The sequence below is a fragment of the Archocentrus centrarchus genome, chromosome 24 (genome assembly GCF_007364275.1).
Source record: "Archocentrus centrarchus isolate MPI-CPG fArcCen1 chromosome 24, fArcCen1, whole genome shotgun sequence".
Classification (NCBI taxonomy): Eukaryota; Metazoa; Chordata; class Actinopteri; order Cichliformes; family Cichlidae; genus Archocentrus; species Archocentrus centrarchus.
In genome coordinates, this window is record NC_044369.1 from 24,281,378 (window position 1) to 24,304,608 (window position 23,231).

Genomic DNA, 23,231 nt, shown 5'->3' on the forward strand with positions numbered 1-23,231 from the left:
ACACCAGAATGTCTCAAGAGTTTCACCCTCCCCTCCTGCTGAAGACCACCTCCAAACCCACCACAGAGCCGCAGCTGCCCGTCCCTACAGCATCCCCACCTTCACAGACACTCCTGTGACCCGGTAAAGCAAACTGAGCACAACAGTCCAGTGCAGGTCCACCGGCTCACCCCTAAGGATTATTCATCAAAAACAAACAGCAGCTCAGGCTATTAGGGACAACTTGATTCAGACTGATAGAAGTCTCTGTGGCTGTGGTCAGCAGGAAGACTACCAGCGACAGTGTGCAGCAGCAACACTCCAGCATGCAGGTGATAACGTGCGCGTTGTTTACGCTCGTCACTCTCCCTATCAGCGCCGCATGGGAGGGTGACTCCTGCCCCGCCGTGTGCGAGTGCTCCGAGTGGAAGACTCTCACTATCTCTTGCTTTGACATTGATATTCTCCCCAGGTTCCCAGCGAGCACGGAGACGCTGTAAGTAGGCGTTCAAAACGCGTCTGTAAAAGTAATCCTGCTGTTTTTTTTTCTTCCACGCACTGTGAATGTAAAGTGCTCCTAACCCCGAGGAAAAATCATTATAAGAGCATGAATATTCCAAACTGCACCCAGGGGATCCTGAGACTGTCTGTTTTATTAAGTAGCTATTCTTTCATTTTAAAGGTATCATTTTTGTCTGTTGTAGCATTGCTCTGATCCACAGTTCAGTGTGACTTGTATTAGGCTGTTTTTTGTTGTTGTTGTTGTTAGTGTAAAATCGTAAAACATATTAAAAGAACACTGAAGTTCTGACATTTTTATTTTCATTTTTCATGGAGATACATTTGACAGTTACAAGATTAGTTAAATAATATGACTGCATTAAAAAAATGATTCAAGTATGTTTTATTCAAAAAGACTCAATTGAACCACCTTTATAACCTGAAATTATACAAAGTGCTGTAAAGTACAGCTCAAACTGGAAGTGAAAACTTTTTGGCTTTATATTCAATTTAGTGCTGGTTTATTTTTAATGTAATATTTGGGGGTTTTTTTTACACTTTGTCTTAAAATGATCACATCTGCACTGGTATAACTGGAAAATCAGCTTTATTTATGGATGGATGGACCTGTATTTGATGACTAGGCTATATTTGTAACACACTGAGCGTGCCTTTATCCATAGTTTCTTTTATTTTTAAGTCAGTATGCTGTGGTCAGTCAGCTGTATGACACTTTGGGATAGGTGGGAGAAATCAGAGATAGAGAAACAAATAATCCATAACACCGAGGTCTATATAATGGGTTTTGGCTACCAGGAACTGACACTATTCAGGGTCAGGGTCCTGTATGAGACAGCTGGAGGAAATGGGATGTTCTTCAGTGCTAAGAGTGCTGATCATCAACCCTTTATAACCCTGCACTTCACAGTATAGATGGATAACAAGCCCATATTTTCTTTGCTCCCTTTCTGCTTTGACCTTTGTAATGTTTTTTGCATGTATCGATTAATCAGCTGTGCTAAACTGTTACTGATGATGGTATCATCGATAACAGGAATACTGTTAAAAGCCAGAGTCCACCCACTTGTTTTCACTTTGCAAAGACAGTTTTTTCCTACCAGAAGCAAAGAGCATCACTGCCAGCTAAGGCTGCAACTAATCATTATTTTTGCTATCAATTTTCTGCAGAGTGCTTTTTCAGAAGCTTGTCTAGTCTATGAAAGGGGAAACAACAGTGGAAATTACCCATAACATTTTCTCAGAGCCCAGTGTGGCATCTTTAAAAATCTTTCTTTGTCTGATAAAATCCCAGTTTATTGAATTCTAAGAAATGTATAAGAGAGGGAAAAGAAGAAAAACAAAGTCATACTAAACACTTCTCGCAATCATGTGCTTGACTACATTACAAATTTAGGATATGGATAACTTCGTCAGTCCCAGTGGAGACGAGCAAAGGCTCCTTCTTACCATGGGGTGGTTGACAAGTAAAACAACAGAGTTGTAAAAAAAAAAAGAAAAAAAAAATTAAACCAAAAGTACGATAATCATCTTGTTATCTGAGACCCCAACAAAATCTATCCTGGGAGCCAATGATGTAATACGTCAGGATCACGTCTGAAAAATGTAGGAGGGCTTTTAAACTTCCCAAACTGCTTAAGTAGAGGGTGAAAATTATGCAATAGAGAGTGACCCGTTTGCTGTGGCCTTGACTGATGGAAACACATGCCCCTCAGACGGACTCCATCACAGATGTGGAAACACTGGAAGCATCACAAAGAGTATTTCCATTTCAATCAGCACACGTGAACGACAAATCAGACAGAAATGTTTAATTGTATAAACTGGACATTTTAGCGATGTTGTCCTGGAAATAACTAAGCTAGTATTTTTTTTTTTTTTAAATACTGTGCCAGAGACATAAACAGAGAAACATGACACTCTGAGACTGTGGGAGAAATATAACTTCACATGAACAAAAGCTTTTGGAAACCTTATTTTGGGGTAAAGTCAGCGAACTTTTAGCAGTTCTAATGAGATTTTACAAGCAATTTTGCATATATACATATGGTGAACAATGTAAAATTAGTTAATAATTTAAATACATTACCTAAATCAGTGCATGGATGTGTTTCAAGCTAGCTGCCGAGTTCTGAGACTAGTTTGTAGAAGGCCTTTGCAGGACTTTGAACTGTACTTAATCAGTTACTGGACCTAATGATTAAATAATCACTTAATATACTAAACTGTACCATAGGTTCTTATTTTGAATGCTTCCTGTGAATGCGATTTTTGCCATTTTGTCACACTTTGTTCTCACAGGTCAGTTGGCTAAATTCAGCAACACTAATGTACTTTCTGCTTTTACTACAAGTGCTGGTATCCGGCATCATCACATAAATAATCAAAATGTATGTTTTTTCCAGTACTTGCTAAATAAATATTCTTATCTCTAGCGTACTTTAGATTCCATTCTAATTCTAGCACCCATTGCCATTGTTAGTATGACAGTGTTAGCATGTAGGTACACCTTCTCAGAGCTGCTATAATTTTATGGTGGACTTGTAAAATGCAAAAATATAAACTATGAAATAGTAGGTGAGATTTCCAAATTATGATTTGGTTAATGACTTGAGTTGCTCTTCAAAAACACTCCCTGATGCAGGGTTCACTAAAGCTAAGGAGAAGGCTCTGTGCTATGCTGCGATAATCCCCGTTCCTCCCTTACAGTTACTGGAGCGTCCCTCCATCCCGAAATTCCAAACACTTTGCATTGCCTTCAGCAGCACCCATCACATAAAATTATCTCCTCATCACTGCTTCAATTCATATGTCCACGTGTCTCGATGTCCTCAACGCTCTTCACATTCCTGGTCAAAGTTTACCCAGCAGGAGGATAAAAAGACATGAAAGCATGCCACCTAGCACTGTCAACCCTCCTGATAAAAATATCTGCCAAATAAGCCCAAAATAGACTGCGTATTGAGCGGGATGTTCTAGCAGATGAGGCGTTTATAAAGTTTGATTTTGCTATAGCCTGTACACACACACAGAGGAATGAAAACCCCCACTGCCCTGGTCGGGCCAGTGGTGTCCAGTTCTTGCGACTCCAACTAGGTTAGGGTCAAAATTCACCATAAAGTACACACGTTACACAGTTTTGAAATGGGAAACTGAAAGTAAAAAAAACAACAATACATGCTTTTTGAGGTACAAAAGAGCTTAAAGCCACTCTTATCACTGTTGTTTTATATAAGGCTACAGCAAGAAGCCAGCTAGCTTAGCTTAGCTCAAAAGCAAAGGATAGGCGAAAAGATAGTTTTTCTATGGTTTATACAAATAAACTATATTTATTATTATTTATATTTTCTTATTAAGTTGTAACTAATGAAGTTTTCATCTGCCGGTTTGCAGAACTTGGTATCACTGTACAGCTATGTCAAAGTTGCTAGCATATGATCTCCTCATCTAACTCTGCCAGAATGCAATTCAGTGTATTACTTACTTTTCAAGCTTTCTTTTTTAGACATCTGTGAAGATGTGAGCTATGAAATTTGTTACAGACATTTATAAAATGTTCCACAGTGGGCAAAAGCATTGAAACCTCTGAACTAATTTAGCCATTAGCATAAGAATTTGGTGAAAAAAATTGTTTTGTGCAGGAAAATGTGTAAAAGTTCTCACAAAACAAAACGGGAATGGTAAGCAGACATCTGAGCCTGTCTCTGTGTGAGAGTGCACATGTGGATACTTAAGAGTTTGGAGTCCTTTGTGTGTGGAGGTTACTCCATGTGTCACCGGCAGTCGGAGAGGTGGAAAGGAAAAGCACAGGCACGCTGAGAAGCCTGCCTAGCGTGACACCCGCCTGCGCCTGGACGGTGCATTCAAATACAATATTTACCTTTTGCAGCACATTTTTCAAACACCCAAAGAGTTCCATTTGAGAATAATTAAGAGGGAAAAAACACTTCAAGGAAAACACAGTAGTTCCAGTCCTTCAGGAATTTTTTTTTTTGATCGGACTTAAAACATGTGATAAGTCAAACCTTAATAAAACAGCCCCAAGAGTGAAATCCTTATGCCATTTCCTGAATGGTTACAGATGAGCACTGTGATTAATGTTACAGAAAAAGAAAAAAAAAAGCAGGATGTTGAACGTGATGAGATGGGATTAAATGGAAACACTGACCATTTCCCAGCTATTCATTTCTACCAATGGATCATGCAAAGGAAATTGTTGCTGTTGCATTAATTTCTGCACGTGTTTATGAGAAAACAAATACATTTTTTTTATCTGTGCCTCTCTCCTTGTCCATTGCAAGACATGACTGAACAAGTAAATGTCAAAAACTAAGTCTGCAGTCGCTGTTCCTGCATTTTTTATAGACTTTTTTTTTTTTTTTTAAACTAAAGTGCAGGTTTGAGGCACAATATGTAACGGGCCCTCTGTACCAGCCACATAATTAAAATCAAAATGAGACCGAGCTCACAGTAAACACAGCTATGTTGTCAATAGAGTGCTGACACTACTGTGAATTATGTGGCCTCTCCCCACTTCAAAGTCGATTCCCAGCCTGTTTGTTTTCTAGGTTTTCTATCCAAAATGACAAATTGAGGTAGTAATTTTCTCCCTAAGCTCTACAAGATACCCTCATTGGTCTTCTCCCTGCACTCCTGAGGGAAAATGCATGCTGGTTATTTAGGTTGGAGTGCGTTGGAGAAACTGTGTGGTTCTGCCTGGGGTGTTTGGTGTCAGGGTCTGCTCTGTGTCCCTCTGTTTGTTTGAGTTTGTCAGAGCGTGTGCAGAGTGCCGTGCTCCAGCGTCTGCTGACTGACAACCCCCCCTCCACGTGCAAGCGTGATTCAGACTCATCGGCCAAATCTCGGCCTCTGAATTAGTCTTTTGTTCCCGTGATGAACCAAAGGTGCGTGAAGATGGTGGCTTTAGCTGAGTCATGTTCTTTTCCCCAAATGGACACATACACTGTTGCTAGTTGAGGCAGGATGTGGTGGAGCAAATTCTGCATGTGCATCTTATGAGCCTGGAATATAACATGACAGCAACACATGTGGCTACCATCTTAATCCCTTTCCTCTATTATGATGTTATGATTCCTAAGTCCACCACAATAAAATCTCTAGCAAGGAAAGAAATAGCACATTTTCATTTGCGAGGTAGCAGTTAAAGTGCACATAATGGTGATGCCTTTTTCTGCTGTTGCACAGATTTACTGATTACTTTCACTCATTTACCTACTATGAATTAGCCAGTTAGGTTAATTATGTGAAAAAGGCTGGACTGCACTTTAACTGCACGGACATAAATCCGTTGGCAACCACTTGAAATTTGAATTTCAGTTTAGTGATTGCTGGAGGTCGCAAGGATTTTGGCCTGCCAGGTGGTCACCGACTGGTCTCTAACTGGTTGCTGACTGGTCTCTAGGTGGTTGCTGACTGGTCTCTAGGTGGTTGTCGACTGGTCTCTAGGCTCAATTTTCCTAAAGATTCAAGTCCACAAATTTGGTGGCAGGAGGGGGTGACCACTTATACCAGAGATCATAGCTCAAAGTATTTTTTAAAATACTTTCTCAGTAAATCTACTCTACTTGTTGAGGTACATTTGCCATTTTCTTGGGTGCCCAGGTGACGCTTCCCTTCTGAAGAGTCTCAAAAAGATGCGTGCTGTAGTCAGGAAGAATTCTTCCTGGTGAACTACATTAGTTTCAAAGTTGTGCTGACGGCAACAAAAACACAGCACAGCTAACACAGCTCTACACACAGCAACACAGCTTTTTCGTGACTCTTTCATGTTGTCCTGCAAGACCAGCCTGAGTACTTTGCTGTAGATGGGCATCCATACATTAACCTTTAAACAGAGCCATGCAAGCTGTTTCCCCATGGATGTTTTCCTACAGTGACTTCTGGCTAAATTTTCATAAAAGTTTAGAGAGCAAAAAATAATCCCATCTTCCTGATTTCTTTCTCATTTTGATATTATTATATATATTATTATTAATAATAATATTTTCTTTTAATGCTTTAAAACATTTTTAGTAGATTTTCTCTTTTACAAAAATAAATAATAATATTAAACGGCTAAAAAGCTATATTAGTGGCTAAAATAGAACTTATTCCATTATTTCCTCCATAACATAAACACAGTATAACTGTTGGCTCTTTTTACAGTGTGGAGGTCTGTTTTTCCATGTGAATCACACACTTTACCAACTTTCCCTGCTTCTCAAGCTTGGCCTTTTATTTTCTAAGAACTTTCCACCTGTTTTCGCCTCCCTCAGACAACAAACCCATTAAATCTGAATCTTAATGTCTCACACATTACACTTTCTCAAACATCATAAACGCACCCAGACATTGTTTGATTTGGTTGCCAGCTCACATTCATGTCCTTGTTTTCTTTTCTGTTCCTTCAGGGGGGATCTGTTTCCCCATTATCTTCAGAGAAAGCTTTCATCTTCTTCTTCTTCTTCTTCTTTTTTTTTTTTCTTTTTCTGGAGACTCATTGGTGTTTGGGCTTCATTTCACCTGATCTCTTTCTTTCTTTCAATTAAAAAAAGACAAAAACTAGTTTGTGTTCATGTCATCATATGTAAAGAAACTGACATTTTGGGAAATATATTCTTGACTTCACTGCTAACAGAAGATGTGATAGAGAGGCATAGAAGATAGCTACCCTTTTGTGTATGTTAGCTATGCCTTAATACTAGAAAAAGGAGGTAAAGGCTAGTCTGACTTTTACCACAGGTAACAAAAAACACCTTTAAATCACTTACACAATGTGCATTTGTTGTTTGTTTGTTTTTTTAACCAGGTGGCTTTTTGAGACCCGTCTGCCGTCTGTGCCGGCGGATGCCTTTGCCAACATGGTCAACATCTCGAGAATGTGAGTGCCAGTTTATTCCCCTCACACCCGGCCACCCCCTTTCCCTTTTGTCTCTCACCCAAGCAGACGATATCCTCTCTGTTTAGTATCACCGCTGGCTTCTAATCACAGCTGGAAGAGCTAATGCGTTCCTGCAATAGGAATGTTGGTCCCTCAACCACAGCAGTGCTTGGACATTGCCTAGGTATTCCAGCAGAGACTTTTGGATGTAGAGGTGGAGTCTTTGTGCGGAGGTAAAATATACACTTGAGCCTTGATCCTCAGCCGTGTGAGTTCCACATCTGTGTCCAAGTCATGCATGAACGGAGACGGATGTGCGGAGGAGAACTTTACTATAAGCCCGGACCACGCAAAAGTGCACACGGCCAGCATTTCCACTGACTCTGAATGGACAAACTTCAGGACAGAGAATCAATAAAATGTCAGTTATATTGTCAGATACATAGAGGTGTGTTTTATCAAGTGACTCATAATAATTGTAAAGAAGGTGAAGTATGTTTTTAAGTAAGTGATTTTTAAGATGAATTCGGTGCCGAGTCCACGGCTTATTTTCAGAGCATGCGGCTGAGTAACTGATGACTAAGTAATGTATATGTGAGGAGCATACCTGTAAAATTGCCCACGACTTTGGAGGCTTTAAACAAGGTGGATTCATAAATTCAGGAAAGACTTTCAGGCTTTAGGATCATTTCTAAAACCGCAAACTCATTTGTGAAAACATGTCTTATGTTTCCCCCGTCGCTCCACCACAATACCTTAATTCTTTAAAGGAACACGCTACAAAAGAAGTCGTTATATTTATATTACACAGACAATTTGTCCAATAGATTTGGTTTAAGCTTTGTTTATTTCTTGTAGATATATATCTGTGGACATGATGCTGCAGAGGCTGGAGAAGCACTCGTTCTACAGCCTGAGGAAAATCACCCACATGTGAGTAACTAAAGGAAAAGGGCACACTCTTTATTGATCTTTATTGATCAAGCTGTTCCATTTGCTCTGTCTCTCTCTCTCTCTCTCTCAGGAAAAAAAAACTGCTTAATTTTGAACCTTGCCGGCAGCAAATGAAAGCAGGGAAACACATTAGGAGCTTATTTCTCTCTTTCACAGCTCTCGCCACTTCTCATCAGGGCAGTTTTGCCAGTTCACGAGGCTAAAGGAATAACCCTCTTGCGGGAATACTAAATGCAGATTAGATAAACAATTCAGTTCAATGAAATAACTCATTATCTGGATGTATTTGGCGCGTTATTACTGAGTTCGCTCTAATAAGATGTTAGAGCAGAGAGGCTAAACAGCAGCCAGTGTTTGGCTACTCTCCTCCTTTTCTTCATGCTCCAGCTCTCATTGAAGCAGCTCAGGGGACAAAAAAAAAAAAAAAAAAGTCTAGCAAGGTGCACTCTATTCTCAATTATGGGATAGAGATTTATGGCTGAGTCTCTTGGTTGGACCACACACTTTCCAGCAGAACACCTCCCAGCACTTCATATATTACTGCTAGACTTCCTGGCTGTGTGAATGATTTGTTCCAGTGTACAGCATCCTGTAACACAGGAATTTGTGTGCATGCCAATTTGTTTCCACTCTTAAAAAATGTGGGCAAAAATTCATTTGACACGACTTGATCCATCATTTGGATGTCTTTTCTATCTCAGTTCTCTCCCGGTCTTTCCTTATTAGCTGTTGAAATCCAGATATCAAAACACAGACAGAAGTAATAATTCAAGCTGCTAGTTGAGGGTTGTATGTGTGTTCTGAGGGGTGTATTTTGGATCTCTGGGGCCTATTTGCCACTGATTGGTGTGGTGTAGTGCCATCCATAAGATAATAGCATCTCTCTCAGGTTTCCTTCAGGGTCAGACACAAATTAATGCTCTGCTTCCTGTTGGCTGCTTGAGGCCGACAGCAGCTGTGGATCAAGGACTGCCGTTGGAGCTGAGAATTCAGAGGGGGTTGGATAAGGTTTCATTTGTGCCACCATCAAAGGAAACTACCAGTCTGAAGAATTCGTAACTTTTGTTGAGATCTTTCTACAATACATGAAACTATATTACATCTTAAGCAAACTTTCTGTGTGAAAATCATACAGCTGGCACAGAGGAAAGTTTGTGCGTTCTCACAAACAGGTAATAAGATTGTTAGTTAAAGCTGTGCCAAATGGCACCTAATTCAGGGATGAGCCAGTGTTGTGTCCACAAATAACAGACAACTTGGCAAAGAACCAATTTTAAATTGTATTTTTACTAGCAGCCTGTAAGAAACACACAATTCATTTCCATTTCTTCAGTTGAATCTGCAAAAAATGCCAAGATAACAGAGTTAGACAGGCATAAAATAGTATTTTTATTTAAATAAGGTGATTTCCAAAGAGCCGTAAGCTGAAAACCTGGTCCTTAAGAAATAGGGAAAAATCCAGAAAAGACTTGACACAAGACCTGAGAGATGCATCTGGCCCCTCAGATGATCCATCTACTGTTCACTGAAATGGTCTCAGTAGAGGGTTGGCTGACAAGAAGCCATTCTTAAGGAAGGGAAACAGGGAGAAAAGGCTGAAGTATGCCACATTACACAAGAACTGGACTGAAAATCAGTGGGAACAGGTCTGATGGAGCGATGAATCCAAATGTAAAATTTTTGGTTCAAATCTTCATCAGTATGTATCAAGGTGAGTGTTTTGGGTTTGGAGGTCTTGTCAAAACTGATGCACTTATGAACACAGAAAAGTACCATCAGATTTGATTCACCATGAAATACCATCTGAGAAGCATCTGATCGGCAGCGACTTTCTCCAGAAGGACAATGATCTCAAACACACTGCTAATGCAGTAAAAGCATACCTGGATAGAAAAACACACAGTGTAACCCAATGAGTCATGGATTGGCCTCCCCAGTGTCCAGACCTCAACATTATTAAAGCAGTGTGGGATCATCCTGACAGAGAAGAGAACAAAAGGCAGAAACAACCAAAGAATGTCCTTCAAGAAGCCTGGAGAACTATTCCTGAGACTACTTAAAGAATGACAAGAGAGCTGCCTCAGAGAGTTCAGGCTGTGTGGAAGAATATTGGTGGTCACACCAAATATTGATTTTCAAGCTCATTAGAATTGTACAAACTCAGTTTTTGTCTTATACACTGTATTTCCATTTATAGTTACACTTTTCAATAAATCATTGCACCTATTTCTTATTTTCCTTGCAAAATCTAAAGAAATGAGGGGTGGCTCAAGACTTTTGCACAGTACAGGACATAGCTCTTATGAGAACACTCTTTACTGTCTGTCTAGATCTAAACAACAGAGACAGAAACTCTATCTTACATTTGGCTGGTGGCCAGAAACACAAGTGCTGGAATCACAACCACGTTCAGCATTTTTGACTCCTGAAGTCCGGTTTGTTTGACTAGCGCATGAACTGCACCGTTTTAAGGGTGAGCTAAGGTATGGTCTGTATCCCATGTAATCGCTCAGTTTGGGATAGACAGGGAGATGACCGGTGGAGTAAAATCTGGGGAACAAAAGACAGAATGTGAGGCGTATTTGGACCGAGAATATTAAGCGCAATACGAACATGGGCCAGCGGGGGAGTATTGAGCGAATACAACCTAAAAGACTGCTAATGTTGTGTATTACAGATTAACTTTATTTAGGGTGATAATCTGTAAATGGAGCATTTATAGTTTGTGCTGCTGCCCCTAAGTGGCCAAAAGAAAAAAAAAAAATGGTTTAAAATGTCTTTTTCTTCAGTGTGTTCTATATTTTTATGTGCAGTGCAGGCCTGTTTCCTCAGTGTTGATTATGCTGTTTAACTTGGCTATGTCAACTTAATTCTAGTTTTTACTTAGGCTCAATTCAATAGCACAAACCTTTTTAAATTGCATGGTTAACACGACCGGCCAAAGATGCTAAGGCCGAACAAAGAAAAGAAGACCACCCAGAGAAACACAAACTTTATCGACAGATAATCCGAGTAATAAGAAATCAAATTCCTGACCATGATGTTTGCTTGATCTTTTGGACTTCAATGGATTATAAGAAAGAATACCTGGTTTCCTCATCCCACTGAAGCGTTGCCACTCAGGAGTTTTGTAGCCAATTTGACAGACTATGGAATTGTTGTATTTGATTATTTAACTGGCCTCTGATATTCTGCTCTAAGCCCCAAGTTTTTACACAACAGCACTGGGAAGGTGAACCTCATCCACTCGGGGACTTTGAGTGAGGTTTTCCAGGTGTCTGAAGAAGGGCCAGGACATACGTTCCAGAGCACCACATGGCCTCAGAGAGCAGTGGGGAGAGTTCAGTGCAAGCACAGGGCGCACCAGAGTAAACACACTAATGAAACACTAATTGGACTCTACTTCCGTTCCTGGCTGTCTGCACCGAGTTTCCCTTCTCTTGCGCACTGGCATGCACCTTGCTCCGTTCCGTCAGCAGGTCTGAAGATTGTAAAGTGTGTGTTTCTGAATCCTTTTGGCTGGGACACACTCCAGTCTTTTACTTCTGCATTTGTTTGGTTTTAAGAGCGAGTCCACATTCAGCAGCTGACACCTCTTTGTCTTTGTTCTTTCAGTGAAATTCGGAATGCAAAAAGTCTGACCTACATTGACCCAGAAGCCTTTAAACATCTCCCAGAGCTCATGTACCTGTAAGTATTTTTAGGACAAGCCTTTTTTTTTGATTTGCACATTCAAAAACTGAACTCAAAACACAAGGGGGATATCATTCAAGATATTTTTCCTTCCAGAAGGCCAACATTCAGCAGTTCAAGATGATGTCTTTATTAATGGTTATGTTCTGCTAAGTGCCTCCTCAAGTTGGCTATTAAAAGGACTGCTTATATTAAATGATGCAATCTATGTTTTCTTTCCTGTCACTTTATGGTCTGATATAATCCAAAAGAACGTTAATAATGAGAGTAGCATGTGTTGTACATTTAATGTGGACCTGTTATGCTTTTCTTTATTTTCTGTCATACATCCTTGAATGGTGGATTTCATGCAGCTACATACTGTGGTTCCTCAAGTTCAGTTTTAAATGGACTAGTTCTTATATAGTGCTTTTCTACTCAGTCTGAGCACTCATACAACACGTTCACCCATTCATACAAGCACTTCCAATATTAACTAAGCTAAGTGCTTTAATTATCTAACATTCACATGTCAGAGAGCAACTTGGGGTTAAGTATCTTGCCCAAGGATACATTGGTATGTAGCCTGGAGTAGCCAGGAATTGAACCGCTGACCTTCCAATCAGTCGGTGATCAGCCACCCCTTAAAGCCACCTTTTTAAAGCCTCAAGATTAGCGTTTCTGCCATCACCATCTTGATTGCAAAAAAAAGATGTGATGAGGAAGGGCAGGTCTGACTGTTAAACTAAACGCTCATTGGCTAATTACTTGTGATTGACAATGAGCTTGTGGTTTCAGGTAATCCTCCATTTTGAAACATGGCATGATCAAAATTTATAAAACAGTAAAAATTACAGTATCCAATATGACCCAAAATGAGTAACTGAGCCATGAACTCATCAGAAAAGTGTTTACAGAGATCAGGACCGGTAGCCTTTTTTCCCCTCTATAGGACTTGAAGCCTTTTTGCAACCACAGCTATCGCCATCTGGTGGCTTTCAGACAGAATGGCAGTTTAAGGCACTTCCGCGTTGGCTTTATTTTTCTGACCCGGAATCAACGTCCATGTTTTATGCTCTCTGTGGTTCCAATCTTTGGCTAGTGAGGGGCAGCCAATCAGAAGAAAGTTAGAGGATAAACTCTGTGTGAAACAACAAAGCACAAAATAAGGTAACCATGGGTTATTTTGAACTATGAATCATGCAAAAACCATTGTATTAGAGTCCAGGAATGAAAATATGGAGTGGTAAATGAACATAATAGGTCCCCTTTAAATGTTGTTTCTTTACTCTGAATCTGAATGCTTCCTTCTCTGTGTCATTCAGGGGGATTTTCAATACTGGTCTTACTTTCTTCCCTGATTTGAGCAACATCCATGCTAATAACATGAACTTCATCCTGTAAGTTGCTTGTTAGAACTGCTACTTTGAACATCAGCATAACTGATTACTATAATATAATAAACAAGACTTAGAAGCATACTTAGCCATTATCATCCCCTCCCATTGCTACATTGTTGAAAGAATTTTTTATTTTGAAAATCTAGCACCTATTGTATTGTGATTTTGTTGCTGTGTCAAAGCAGAAAAGGCAAAAAGCCTGTTAATGTGCCTTTGTAGTCCACGAAACAAGGCTGGGCAAGTGATCTGGAACACAACCCAGCAGGAATAATGGGAAGTGTGGCCACAATTTTGTGAAATTCGACCACTTTTCTTATCATTTTTTTGTGAGTTATTGATATACAAAATTCTGCAAGTGCCCTGTGTGTGTGTGTGTGTGTGTGTGTGTGTGTGTGTGTGTGTGTGTGTGTGTGTGTGTGTGTGTGTGTGTGTGTGTGTGTGTGTGTGTGTGTGCTCGTGTCTTATCTGCCTCCCTGGTGTTGTTTAAAATGAGCTGCATCCACAGTCTCATCTCTCTTTGTCCTCACCCACTCAGTCAGCTCCTTTATTTCCTAAATCTAATTTTCCTACCCAGCTGTAACACTTGTGAAACAATCATCAGCACCACATTTCTCCCTCTGCCACTTGCCAGTGAAAGGCATTTATTTACAACACCACTTCATTTCCTCCCTGTCCTCCATCTTCCTTTGCAGGGAAATTGTTGATCACCCCTACATCACCGAGATCCCAGCCAACTCATTCTGTGGCATCACCAGCAAAATGCTGACAGTGTGAGATATATGAACCACACTCGTGTGTGTGTGTGTGTGGGGGGGGGGGGGGGCACACGCAGATGCACATATATGATTTGTATTAATGTCTAAAAAAGCTAAATTGCACACCTAATTCAGACACATGTGTATATGTTGTGCTTGAGATGTAAACTGGACATGTAGCCTACAGCAGTAAGGCAGTACAGCAGTCACTTGAATCCAGCCAAAACCCTAAAATAGCAACTAGAAGAAATGAGGACAGTCCAAAATGACCTCACTTTAAAAACATGTCCTCACCCTGACCTCACTTGAGCTGACAAAGATAGCAAAAACAAGTACATGGACAATCACTCCCCAGTCGCCCACTGACAGGCAATCACGCGCATGCGGTCGGATTTGGGAGTGAGGGAAGTGAGGTAAATGTTGGGTTTAAGAGCCGCAAAATTGCACGGACAGACAAATCTCACCATAAAAAGTGAAATAAGTAGGCCCCATTCATCTGTCACTGGTGCAGAGAAGCGGATGAAGGATCAACATGTGGAAAATATTTTCATTCACTAGCTTGGTTATTAAACATAAGGAGACATGTTCTGATGAGTGCCCCTTTTTTTTCTTGATGTTTTGTTTATTCCTTTGTTCCAGCATGCTGTATGGAAACGGCCTCAGAGCCGTACAGCATCACGCCTTCAATGGGACAAAGTTAGATCAAGTGTAAGTATTTCTGCCAAGTGAACACTACGCTGAAATAAAACTGCTATGACTGGTTATAGAGCTGCGAATTTGGGGTAAAAACATTTTTTCCCTGCCTTCCAGAGAGTTTGACACCCGTCTAATGTGTGTGTGAACAGTAATATAAATATGAAGCTGTAGCCAACATGTTAAAGAACGCAAACAGCAGGAAAGGGGGAAAAGCCACAGTCTGTCAGCCTCAGAGGGCTTTCGTTACTAGAGCCAGGTTTTAAATATAAACTTATTAACAGGTCATATCTAATTTAAGCTTTATATAAACTGAAAAGCAACAACAACAGGTGTTGCTTTACCAGAGGTTGCTGTAAATATTTCATCAGTTTCCTCTTGTTTCCCAGCCTTTAGGCCAGTATTAAGCTAAGTTAACTGGCTGCTGGCTTTAGCTTCACAAGCCCCCATTTAGAGAGTTTTATTTCTTTCTTTCTTTTTCTTTTTTTTTTAAAACATTTAAAGTTACTGTTTTGAAGAGAGTATAAGGATACACTCACTGTGGCAATAACGTCTCCAAAGGTAACCAGAGATTCGCGCTGATTCGAGAATTATACTGAAGGCACTTTTGAGCATGATGCCTGCAATTTTATTTGCTTAGCAACAAGCAAATAACCTGTATATGTCTCCTTATAACACTTATAACCTTATATACACTTTGACACAATCCAGCATTCTTGCTGCCTCTGGATCTGAAGCAGTTAGTTTGGTTTCTCCAGCTAGCTTAGAAACGTACTGGCATTAGTTATCGCCTCCCAAGAAATGATTCACTCGGGCTAAAGGCCACTGAACGCCTCAGTCCAGCTGTGAACTGATCAGTTTTTCCTCCTCAAAAATGTTATCCTTGTCAGTGCCTTTGATTCGTGCTACTAAAGTAAACTGGTGTTGTATTTAATAATTATTGTGCAGCCACAGTAATAATGTTCACACCACAGTGCCCTGGCACTCCATAGGAGAACCACTGCCATACTGAGACATTAAAACGAGCACTGGAAATGAGAGCTGCTCATCCAACAGGACTGAATCATCAACGTCATAAAACATGTCCAGCTATCTTTGTGAGACCCAGTTTGAGTGAGGAAACGAGATCAGTGGTGTCAAATGTGTTTGAAGGCCAGAACTGGCCTTCAAATTGGGCTTTATGTGGGTCATGAACTAAGATGTGATGGTTAAACTCCGGGAATAGAAGACTTGGGAATTCATTAATCCCTGTAAACATCCTCACAAAGATGGTCAAACATGCCTGTGATTGTATTAGTGACCCCTCTTATGCACAGAGTTAACAGGCAGCAGAAGCTAAAGACACGTTAACTCTCAGCAACAAAGCAAATAGCATCCCCCCCCCCAAAAAAATATAACTTTCTTTTTTTCCAGACACTATCACACTGAATAATCAAAACAATGTTTTAAGAGCTATTTTGAAATTTTTCAAATTTCTGGTTAACTAACTCTCACTGGGGCTCTGAAACCAGGCAGTTTATAGGCCATGTGTTTTCCCACAAATTAGATTATGCAGCATTTTGCCTGGGTTAAACCATTTCTGACATCTGGGACGTGTATTTCCTTACCCAAAATTGCACTACAAAAGGATCACAGCTGGGTCTCTATGGGACTTCTCATATGCACTCAGAAACCCAGCTCTTGATTAGCAAGAAGGAGTTCTCATGGGAAAATATGTTTCCAAATGTGTCTATCAGGAAGTCTGCATTAAGAGTGTCCTCCTCCCAGTGACACGAGTCCCCAGGCTTGTAGAAATCTATTTCATACTCGTGTGTTCAATAGACTCATAAATTATGAGGTACTGAGCAAAGAAAAGGTGAGGATTCCATGTTTTCTTCTTTTCACCCCCGGTCCAGAATCCTGCATAGTCAGGATATGAGATATTAATGATATTAATTTAAGACCCCTCTCCTCTTTTACAACACCTACACTCTAACCCAGGTCCTTATAACAGCCCAATTAAGCCATTGGTCGGTAACTAGTGAGTCTTACCACATGGGTGTTTGTGTTGGCGCCTGATCTGCACTGAGGGGAGAACTGATCCCAGCACAGCCTGACCAAGACAAACACATCCTTCACATATCCTTATTAGATTTAAGGGATTCAGGGAGATGTGCATAAGGGTGAGGAGTAGGTACCACCAAATCTTATACTGTCTAATTTAAATCAGCAATGCAAGTGAGACCTTTTGCTGTCGTGTTTCACCCCTAAAATGAGAGAAAATAAACAGAGGAATGTGTAGCTGGTCTGACTTAAATGTGCAGGTTTTCTTTGTCTCAAGAAACTTAAATCTGTGCTTTCCTGTCCAGCGACCTTCACAGGAATAAGTATTTAACCAAGATGGATGACAGAGCATTTGCGGGAACTATCAGCGGCCCCATTTTTCTGTAAGTACCTCAAAATCTGAGCCACTCTTATCAACTGCTTATACACAATCCCATAAGGTTTTCATTAACATATATTCATGTGATCATTATTTTTTTAATTGCATAAAATAACACAGACTGTATATCAAAGATGGACAAAGCCACCATGATGTCACCCATTTATTTCTGGACTCCACATTCTGAATTGTCAACGATGGCGCTGCTGCCATGTTAGTTTTGGGAACTTTGGGAACAATGACTTTTGGACAGATAAGACCAGGGTGGAGATGTTTGACCATAATGCACAGCACTATGTTTTGTGAAAGCCAAGCAGAGCATATCAGCATGAACACCTCATACCAGCTGTCTGCACGGTAGTGATGATTCAGGGTTGTTCTGCAGCCACAGGACCTAGTACCTTGCAGTCACTGAGTAGACAACGAACTCCTCTAAATACCAAAGTATTCCAGAGTCAAACATGAGGCCATCTGTCTGACTGCTAAAGCTTAACTGAAATTGGGTCATATAACAAGACAATGATTCCAAGCACAGCAGAAAATCTACAACAGGATGGCTGAAAAAGAAAAGAATGAAGGGGGTGCAATGGCCTGGTCAAAACCTAGACCTCAACCTGATAGAAATGCTGTGCTTGGACCTTAAGAGAGAAATGCATAAGCAGATGCCTGCAAACCTCAACAAAGTAAATCAGTGCTATAAAGAAGAGTGCAAAGAGCAAATGATTTTTTTTTATTATTATGTCCTGATACAGAACATATTTTTACATGGCTGTAGTTTTTAAAATATAAAAAAGCACATTTAAAACACAGAGGAAAGATTAAAAAAATATACCTACAGCATTACAGGTTATTCGTGGCAAGCCCAGTTAGATTTCAGTAATGTGCTCATTCATAATGCTGGATGAGACATGTCTGTGAAACAGGACAGAGTTAAAGTCATTCTTCCACAGCTGTGCCTTTGACCAGGAAACCTGACACGCATTGTGTGCAAGCATGTGATGGAGAAACTTCCGACGTTTCTCTGATACTGTTTTCTTTTTTTGCTGCGGCCTCATATATAAGGACATTTGATGCAAACACCTTTTACCACAGCTATCCGGTTACTGTTGTGGCTCAGGTCTAGCTGCTGAGCGTCTGGTTAGGTAAATTGGATTTGTGTGCAGGTATTCTTCCTCTGTTCTGATGTCCTCATGTCCTGAGTTAGGTCACCTCCATGAGGTCATGAGCTAAACATCTGGAAATGACAAAATCAGTGCAGCACTCTTAGGGTCTGAGCTGCTCTTTTGTTTTTTTTCTTAAAACAGCCTTTCACAATGAGCCCCACGAGAGGAAAAGAGAGCAGAGGACAGAGAGGATTTGAGACTAAAAAAAGAACCAATGAACTCTTAGAAAACATTTTATTTAATCAAATTAATCAATGACTTGGAGGAATGATGGGTTAGGAAACTAAAGCAAAAGAGAACTTGGACTCTGCTTGGCCTGTGGAAGGAGGTGTGTACGGTGTTGTAGGTTGGAATGTCCTGATAACAGGATCGTGCAGGATGTTGGTGAGATTGTCAATCCCCTGGATGTCTTTGTCCCGAGGAGGCTGAGCTGGCTTTGGCATGACAGCTGAGTGTAAGAAATACCGCGTGTAATTACTTAAAGATGATGGGCTGAGGAGTTCACTCTAGGAAACAGATGGAGGGTGTTGTTTAATCCATCTGTGAGCTCTCTGGTCTCATCATGTCTAGGTTTTTTGGTTTGGTATAAAAAAGTATGTTTGTTCCAAAGTCTGGGCTTGAAAGTCACTTAGGGTCCTTCTTTCACTTAGTTGTGCTTGGTGTTATTTTAGCTTATGCTTATGGGGTGTTGGTATTTTAAAAAAGTGGATATTATCTGCTGTATTGAGGATGATTTGTAGCCTCAGCACTCTGTGTGTTATTTGGTGATTCCATTTTCAAAGTATTATACAAGACCAGGCTGCATCGCCTCGAGTAATCTCATAGCCCCACAGATGTGTTGGATTTTTGCAGGGGAAAACGATGTTTAAATTCCGTATTTCCACAGACTATGGACCTAATGTAAATTCCAGCAAAGAGAAGCAGCAGCAGAGGGGGAGCTGTGCAGTGAAAATGATGGATCTGTGCATTGATTTTTGCTCTTGTCTGCAATTTCTTTTTTTAAAACTCTGGGTAGGAAAGAGATATCTGAGAGATCAAAGGTACCTTTGAAAACACAACCGGATACTGGGAAACAACATTTGTTTGGCCTTTTCTCCAAATGTTTCAGAATTGTCTATGCAGTGTGACTGACTTGTGGAGCAATGTGTGAGGTGTGCAGGCAGGAATGTTTGGGCACATTGGATCCCCACCACTCTCCCATCATGACCGGTCTACTACTAATAAGGCCTAAAGTAAAAATCTATGGTGATGCATCAATGCAACATGGGCTCATGGCACAGCTCCAACTGGTAAATCTCCTGTGTATGCCTCTTTGCAACCCACCTCCACCCAAGCTTCTCCTTTTCTGACATAATCAATGCCAAATCTTTGGTCTTGCCGCTCATTTCTCTACCTTGTGCATGTGGGAGGCTGAGGAGGTCCAAGAGCATACCATGCCAACAAATATAAATTACTGCAAATGGAAATAACAGTTTTCTTTTGACTAATGATTCTGGCTGAAATGTATCGACTTGAGCTCTTTCATTCCCTGTCTGTCTTTCAGAGATGTGTCCCAGACAGGGATCACCTCCCTGCCAACCACTGGCATGGATTCTGTCCGGGAGTTGAAGGCACGTGATGCCTGGGCCCTCAAGAAACTGCCCCCAATCAAGACCTTTAAGCACCTCACCATCGCCAACCTCACATACCCCAGCCACTGCTGCGGCTTCAAAAACCTTAAAAAGAAACGAGGGTGTGTTCCGTCAGTTCGTGATTTTGTAGCTGGTGATCGTACCAGTGAGAGTCAGAAAAGATCTGTGAAGCGTGTGTAGAGCATAAAAGGCAACATGAAAAAAATGCAATCCTTGAATTTCATGTATTTGGATGATCCACCACAGCGAGTGGGAGCAGCTGCACTTGCATGATGTAGATGTTGGCAGGGATTGAATCAGCTCTCCTGACGTGTTTACCTATAACTCATTACAGTGCTTCCATAATTAGTGTCACTCACTGCTGTTATTGTAGGAATAAGGTCGAGCCAGACTAGTAATGGCTCTCAAAACAGGATTCCCTTTTCCTTCAACTGGATATAAAAATGACTACATCATTATTTTATGGGCTCAATGTTCTGTGTATTCATCTGCATGTGTTTTTCAGCTTTTTGGAGTACATCATCTGTAATCTTACTGCTTTGTACGACCAGCATCACAAGCGCTCTGTGGGGCCCCTTCGCATGCCTTCCCTCCATGGGGACAGTGTTATGGAAACGGTCCCAGACCAGGAGCCAAAAGATGGAGGTCACAGAGAGTCCCAGCAAGACTGGAAGAGAGGTGACTTCCACAGCAGCCTCCACTACCACGCCTACTTTGGAGGCCACCCAGATGAGGATGTGGGTTTCGGAGAGACCCTGAAGAACCCCCAGGAGGACAACAGTCAAGAGTTTGACAGTCGTTACGATTATGTGGTGTGTGAGGAGGGAGAGGAGGTGGAGTGTGCACCAGTGCCCGATGAGTTCAATCCTTGTGAGGACATAATGGGTTTTGGCTTCTTGCGGGTGTCTGTGTGGTTTGTGAGTTTACTGGCTGTTCTGGGAAACGTGGTGGTGCTCCTGGTTCTCCTCACCAGCCACTACAAGCTCTCGGTCTCCCGGTTTCTCATGTGCCACCTGGCCTTTGCAGATCTGTGCATGGGAATTTATCTGCTACTCATCGCCTCTGTAGACCTCCACACGCGAGCCGAATACTTCAACCACGCCATAGACTGGCAGACGGGCCCCGGTTGTGAACTTGCTGGGTTTTTCACAGTCTTCGCCAGCGAACTGTCCGTCTACACTTTGACAACGATCACTCTCGAGAGGTGGTACGCCATCACCTTTGCCATGCGACTGGATCGCAAGCTGCACCTGCACCACGCAGCAGCTGTCATGCTAGGTGGCTGGATCTTCTGCATCCTCCTGGCCTTGCTCCCATTGGTTGGCGTGAGCAGTTACCAGAAGGTCAGCATCTGCCTCCCCATGGACACCCAATCCACAGCGGCTCAGGTCTACATCATGTCAGTGCTGGTCCTCAACATCCTAGCATTTTTTATCATCTGCGCTTGCTACTTCAAGATCTACTGCACGGTGCACAACCCTCACTACCACTCTGGATCCAAGGATACCAACATTGCCAAGCGCATGGCTGTCCTCATCTTCACTGACTTCTTGTGCATGGCGCCAATTTCATTCTACGCCATATCAGCCGTGCTGGACCGGCCGCTCATTACTGTGTCCAACTCCAAGATTTTATTGGTGCTCTTCTACCCGCTCAATTCCTGCGCCAACCCGTTCCTCTATGCCATCTTCACTAAAGCTTTCAGGGGAGACATATTCATCCTTCTCAGTAAAGTGGGCCTGTGTCAGCAGCGAGCACAGCTGTTCAGAGGCCAGACAGTCTCGTCGAAGGGCAGCAGCGGGACATCTCAGACAAAGAAAGACAAGGATAAAGGTCGGAAAGGAGGGAGCATGGGCCAGGAAGAAGTGCCTATCCGCCTGAAAAAATGCTCTGAACATACCTACCACCAAGCAATCAGCCAAGAGACAAATCCCGAAGAGAGCCAGAGGTTAGACACCTGAGGCCGGCTGAAGGTAGTAAAGCAAGACAGGCTCAGGTGAGAGAGGAGAGGCCTTCAAGTGTTTGTGGACAGATGTGTTTGGATATTTAACAGAGAACTCCAGTATTCTGTATCTGCTTCAGTTTTCAGGCTGAGTTCAGCTGTTTTCACAATTTCGCCTGTGATGATTTTATGGTTCCAGTTGTTGGGGAATATCAAGTGTCACTGAAATATGAGCCTGACTTCATCTCACTTATACTCCTTTGCACTCCGATGGACCGGCTAGAGCAGAAAAGAGATCATTTTAAGGAAAAAACAGGAAGGATTAACACTCATTTATTTGTTTTCAGTATCTTAGTTATGCATTGAGACTGATGCAAAATGTGTGCACGCAGTCTGGCACTGAGAGATGGGGAGATTATCTAAAGTACTTCAGCTTCCAGTGATATGAAGACTTTTCTGAGGAACACTGTTTATATGTGATTATTGTGTTCAAGGACAGCCTGCTGGTTCAGTGGCGTTCAACAGTGGAAACTATATGCAGTTTATGAAAACAGAACAACACATCTTTTTGTATTAATACCTCTGTATATACTGTAAATGTGTGAGAATGTTTGGGGATTTATAAAAGAAAACGGAACACGTTTCCTATCAATATTTTTTGGATTTCCTTTCGAAGTACATGTGGTAATTCCGGTACTTTACTGTGATGTTGGAAAGTGTTTTTCCCTTGCAAAACAAATGTGCATTTATTTGCATATACCAACAACAAACTGATGTATCACTGAATTAGAGTCATAAAATATCTGTCTGCTTTTTCTCAGTGTGTGATTCACTTTTCTTTGACGTTACCAAACACGGTTGCTAACTCATTCAGAAAAATCCATTCTCGTGCCTTGGAAACATGTGATTATTAGCAGTTTCTACAAATCACACACTGGTATGTTAATCATTAATGCATACTGCTAAAGCTGTGTGTCTCCTTTGGAATGTCATGGTTGTTTTTCTAGTATGGTCGTGGTATTTTTCCATCCCTCTGTGTGGAAACTAGCGACTTGTAAAATCAGCGAATAGCTTTGCCTCTTCAGAGGGTTTAAAGCTAATGTACCTGAGACACGTGAACTCGGGCGATACTGAGCCATTACACATTAAAGGAAACCCTGTGCTAATGGCAGCTTAACATCTGGTTAGCATTTGTTTTTCCTTTTTTTTTTTTTTCAAGCA

At 41.3% G+C, this 23,231-nt stretch overlaps 1 protein-coding gene across 1 annotated transcript; it reads left to right on the forward strand.

Annotated features, from left to right (window-relative positions):
• The first annotated feature begins 302 nt into the window (after positions 1–302).
• tshr (thyroid stimulating hormone receptor) lies at positions 303–22,881 on the forward strand. Its single transcript, XM_030721833.1, has 10 exons — positions 303–475; positions 7,307–7,378; positions 8,237–8,311; positions 11,948–12,022; positions 13,330–13,404; positions 14,097–14,174; positions 14,799–14,867; positions 17,201–17,278; positions 19,981–20,169; positions 20,574–22,881. The coding sequence occupies exons 1-10, from the start codon at positions 306–308 to the stop codon at positions 22,027–22,029; spliced, it is 2,337 nt and encodes a 778-aa protein (XP_030577693.1). The 5' UTR covers positions 303–305; the 3' UTR covers positions 22,030–22,881.
• Positions 22,882–23,231: the final 350 nt, after the last annotated feature.

What these genes read in the sequence shown, in the direction of transcription:
- tshr (XM_030721833.1), top strand. Translation starts at nt 306, where the DNA reads ATGCAGGTGATAACGTGCGCGTTGTTTACGCTCGTCACTCTCCCTATC. An exon ending in CTCCCAGAGCTCATGTACCT is followed by an intron (nt 12,023 to 13,329) that starts GTAAGTATTTTT and finishes TGTGTCATTCAG; the next exon opens with GGGGATTTTCAATACTGGTC. An exon ending in AATAACATGAACTTCATCCT is followed by an intron (nt 13,405 to 14,096) that starts GTAAGTTGCTTG and finishes CTTCCTTTGCAG; the next exon opens with GGAAATTGTTGATCACCCCT.